At 42.1% G+C, this 3,670-nt stretch overlaps 1 protein-coding gene across 1 annotated transcript in view; it reads right to left on the bottom strand.

Moving 5' to 3' along the window:
- LOC104497262 (serine/threonine-protein phosphatase 2A 55 kDa regulatory subunit B gamma isoform) overlaps positions 1-3,670 on the bottom strand; it is a 59,621-nt gene that overhangs the window by 49,832 nt on the left and 6,119 nt on the right. The window contains exon 4 of the mRNA XM_010140495.1: positions 2,131-2,243. Within this exon, the coding sequence (XP_010138797.1) occupies positions 2,131-2,243 (113 nt within the window). The remainder of the gene's footprint in view (positions 1-2,130; positions 2,244-3,670) is intronic.

The following is a 3,670-nucleotide window of genomic DNA, read 5'->3' as shown; positions in this document are numbered from 1 at the left end:
GGGAGGCACTGGCAGCTGCCACAGAACAGGCCAGTCCCACAGCAGGAACTATTGTCCCACATATGCAGGAGGCTCTGGCTCTGACATGCAGTGAGGTCTTAATATTTTGCTTTGGTTAAGGAGGTTGCTATTAGTGGTAAATTATTTACGGTGTTTCTTTTGCTACTTGATGTCTCCCTTTCAAAAAAGTCAAGAAGTGAAAAGGTTATAGTCTCAGCAAATCATAATAAATGAAGTCTTGGAAAACAAAGCCAGTGCGTGTATTGATATGCCGTACATACACACATACTCCTGAAAAGCCAAGACCACAGACTATCACTCACCATTGTGCCCTCGTTATTTCCCTGTGTGTCCCTTCAATGTCATGCTTCAATAACTAGATATTGTCAATTTATTCCCTATTGGTAAAGCATTAAACACTGTAAGGCTGTCCTCCGTCCACGACTGGAACTATTTGACGTTGTTGAACATGCATCAGAAACAATCTATCCTGCACCAATCCACAAGATAGTTTGCAAGAGGAATACAGAGAAGTTAAAGACTTGAGTTTAGCTTGCCAGTAAATGAAAAAACCAATGGTTTACTCAGCCTTTGAATTCTCAGACTATAAGCAATCTGGAATGGTTTTGTTTGCTTAATCACATGGAATAGACAATTATAGCCATCTTTACACTTTTTTTGAGGCTTTTTTCACAATAGATGATATTGGCTTGTTTTGGAGGTGGTGTTTGCTTTTAGTAATAAATAAATATTAGCATTTATACAACACAGCCTTCCAGTTCTAACTTTTAGCTACTTCCTTTGCCAAAACACCTAGAGTGAATTCAGCCATTAAGGTCTGAGAGCAAAAAATCTATTATACATGCTGTCCTGGGTTCAGCTAGGATAGGGTTAATTCCATCAGAAGCTGGGAGGGGCCACAGCCAGGACAGCTGAATCTAAACGGCCAGTGGGCTATTCGATACCATACTGACGTCATGCCCAGTATATATAAGGAGGGGAGGGAGCTGATCATCTAGTTTCAACTCCTCTGCCAGTGGGCAGGGACTACTTTCACTAGATAGGTTGCTCAAAGCCCAGTCCAACCCAGCCTTGAACACTTCCAGGGATGGGGCATCCACAGCTTATCTGGGCAACCTATTCCAGGGTCTCACCACCCTCACAGTAGATACTTTCTTCTTTGTATCTAATTCAAATCTACCCTCTTTCAGTTTAAAGCCATTACCCCTTGTCCTGTCACTACATGCCCATATAAAAAGCCCCTCTTCAACTTTCTTATAGGCTGCTTTGGGTACTGGAAGACAGCAGTAAGGTCTTCCCAGAGCCTTCTCTACTCCAGAATGAACAACCCCAACTCTCTCAGCCTGTCCTCATAGCAGAGATGCTCCAGCCCTCTGATCATTTTTGTGGCCCTACTCTGGACTTGCTCCAACTTGCCCCAGAGCTGGACACAGTACTCGAGGCGGGGTCTCACCAGAGCAGAGAGGCAGAATCTCCTCCCTCAACCTGCTGGCCACACTTGACACAGCCCAGGATATGGTTGGCCTTCCAGGCTTCAAATGCACATTGCCGGGTCACACTTGAGCTTCTCACAAACCTACACCCCCAACTCCTCCGCAGGGCTGCTCTCAGTCCATTCTCTGCCCAGCCTGTATGCGTGCTCAGGATTGCCCTCATCTCTGTGCAGGACCTCGCACTCAGGCTTGTTGCATTTCATGAGGTTTACACAGGCCCACCTTGCAAGCCTGTCAGAGTCCCTCTGAATGGCATCCCAGCCCTCCTGCATGTAGACAGCACCACGCAGCTTAGTGTTGTCAGCAAACTGGCTGAGGATGCACTCAATCCCACTGCCCATGTTGTTGACAAAGACGTTAAACAGCACCATGTGAAAGCATGAGGGAATTTTATCAGGAAGAATAAAACTGACAAACTCTCTAAACATAGTCATGTTGGTCACTATCATAAAGCATTTGTGACTTGAAAACATGACAGATTCAAGACAGTCAGCTAAAACTTCAATGAGAATAATCTTACACACGCTTAGCGTTAGGTACATTTTACTGAGTTAGGAACCACAACTACCTTTTTCACACAGGAACAACCGAATCTGGGACAAAGACAGCAGCTTACCTGCAGTGATGTTACTGTAGAAAGATCTTTAAGTTTTCCTTCTTCATCTTTTAAGTTGTACCCCTCTGGTCTCTTATCTCTTTCAGTAATTTTCCATAACTTGATTGTTTTATCTTTAAAAGAAGAGACAAACAACTGTCAGCATAGAAGTTCTGAATACGGTTACTCACCTTTCACAATATATTCCTTACAGAATTTTCCACACCTTTGTTTAGACAAGTCTCGTGCTGAAAGTGTCTGGGTCACTTAATTTTGAACATCCAGAAAACATTACCAACAGAAAAAATGCTCATAAAGCACATCCTGTACCTTCAATCCTGGCAGCTGACAGACCATACAGAGCAGGTGCTGCTCTCATACCCACTTTGGCAGTTTACAGGTGAAACAGACCAAAACCATTCAATGCTCACACTGCTGAAGCTCAGTTTGACAATTTGACTTTGCAAGGATATAATCTTTATATTAATACCAGTTTGCTAGGTTACTTACAAAGAGCACAAAAAGAGCATGAATTAGACAGACAGACTAATGATATCTGCCTGGCCCACTGTGAGAATGGGCAGTGGTGTACTGGTGTAACATCAGGAGCTCCAGCAAATGAAAGGCTATGTGAAAAACAAGACAATTCTCCCTCCTAAGGGAAAGAAACTGAGAAATAACTGAGAAAAAAAAAGAACAACCTGGGAGAATTGTTGTAAGGGTAAGAGAGAGAAATGGGGAGAAAAATGTACTAATCTTATATGGAATGAAACTAAATCTTGACGTTCCCTGAGTTAGTTAAGTTTATGATGATAGAGTAAGGATGTCTCTTATTCAGCAAAGAACCTCTGAAGCCAACTAGAAGTTTTAAACATTTCAGATGGAGTTTGTCCTTGCTTTTGTAGTAGCTGAAGCTACAGATCTCCCTAACCTTGATCGTCCAGTCCCGTTCTGCTTGTGCATCCAACCTGCCAACCCTAACACTCCCTAGGCTGAAAAATCAATGTCAACTCTTCTCCTGCAAAAAAATCTGTCCACAAACTTCTAATAATTGTTTCACTCGTGTTCACGGAACAGCCAAAGCCTTTCAAAAGCTTCTGCTCTTCAGTTGCCACCACAGCTTTCATTAATCTCAGTTCCTGAATCATATCTGATTTCATCCCACTTTCATCCTTTACCCACCCTTCCCCAAGTACATGGCACAGTATAATTCTTTCCCCAGTGTGGCTGATCCAAATACTTCTTTCAAATGCTAGTACAAATCATTTTAAAGGCAGGATATATGAATACATGAATCACTTTGCATTTCTATAGCAACATTAACTGTGGTGGAATCCCTCCACCATTCTGAGTGTTTTTACTACTATGCCTCTCCTAACTTACTGATATGCTAATTTTCAAGCAACAAAAATATTATAACTGATCAATCTACAGAACTAGAGGTTAGTTCAATCTGAAACCACAAATTTCCATTTAGATATCCAATACATTTCATTTGTATCGGTCACATTCATTACTAAAAATACATATAGACCCTGTCACGCACTTGGGATTTTCATTA

Source organism: Buceros rhinoceros, unplaced genomic scaffold (assembly GCF_000710305.1).
Source record: "Buceros rhinoceros silvestris isolate BGI_N320 unplaced genomic scaffold, ASM71030v1 scaffold1777, whole genome shotgun sequence".
NCBI lineage: Eukaryota > Metazoa > Chordata > Aves > Bucerotiformes > Bucerotidae > Buceros > Buceros rhinoceros.
This window is presented reverse-complemented; position numbering and strand designations above follow the sequence as displayed.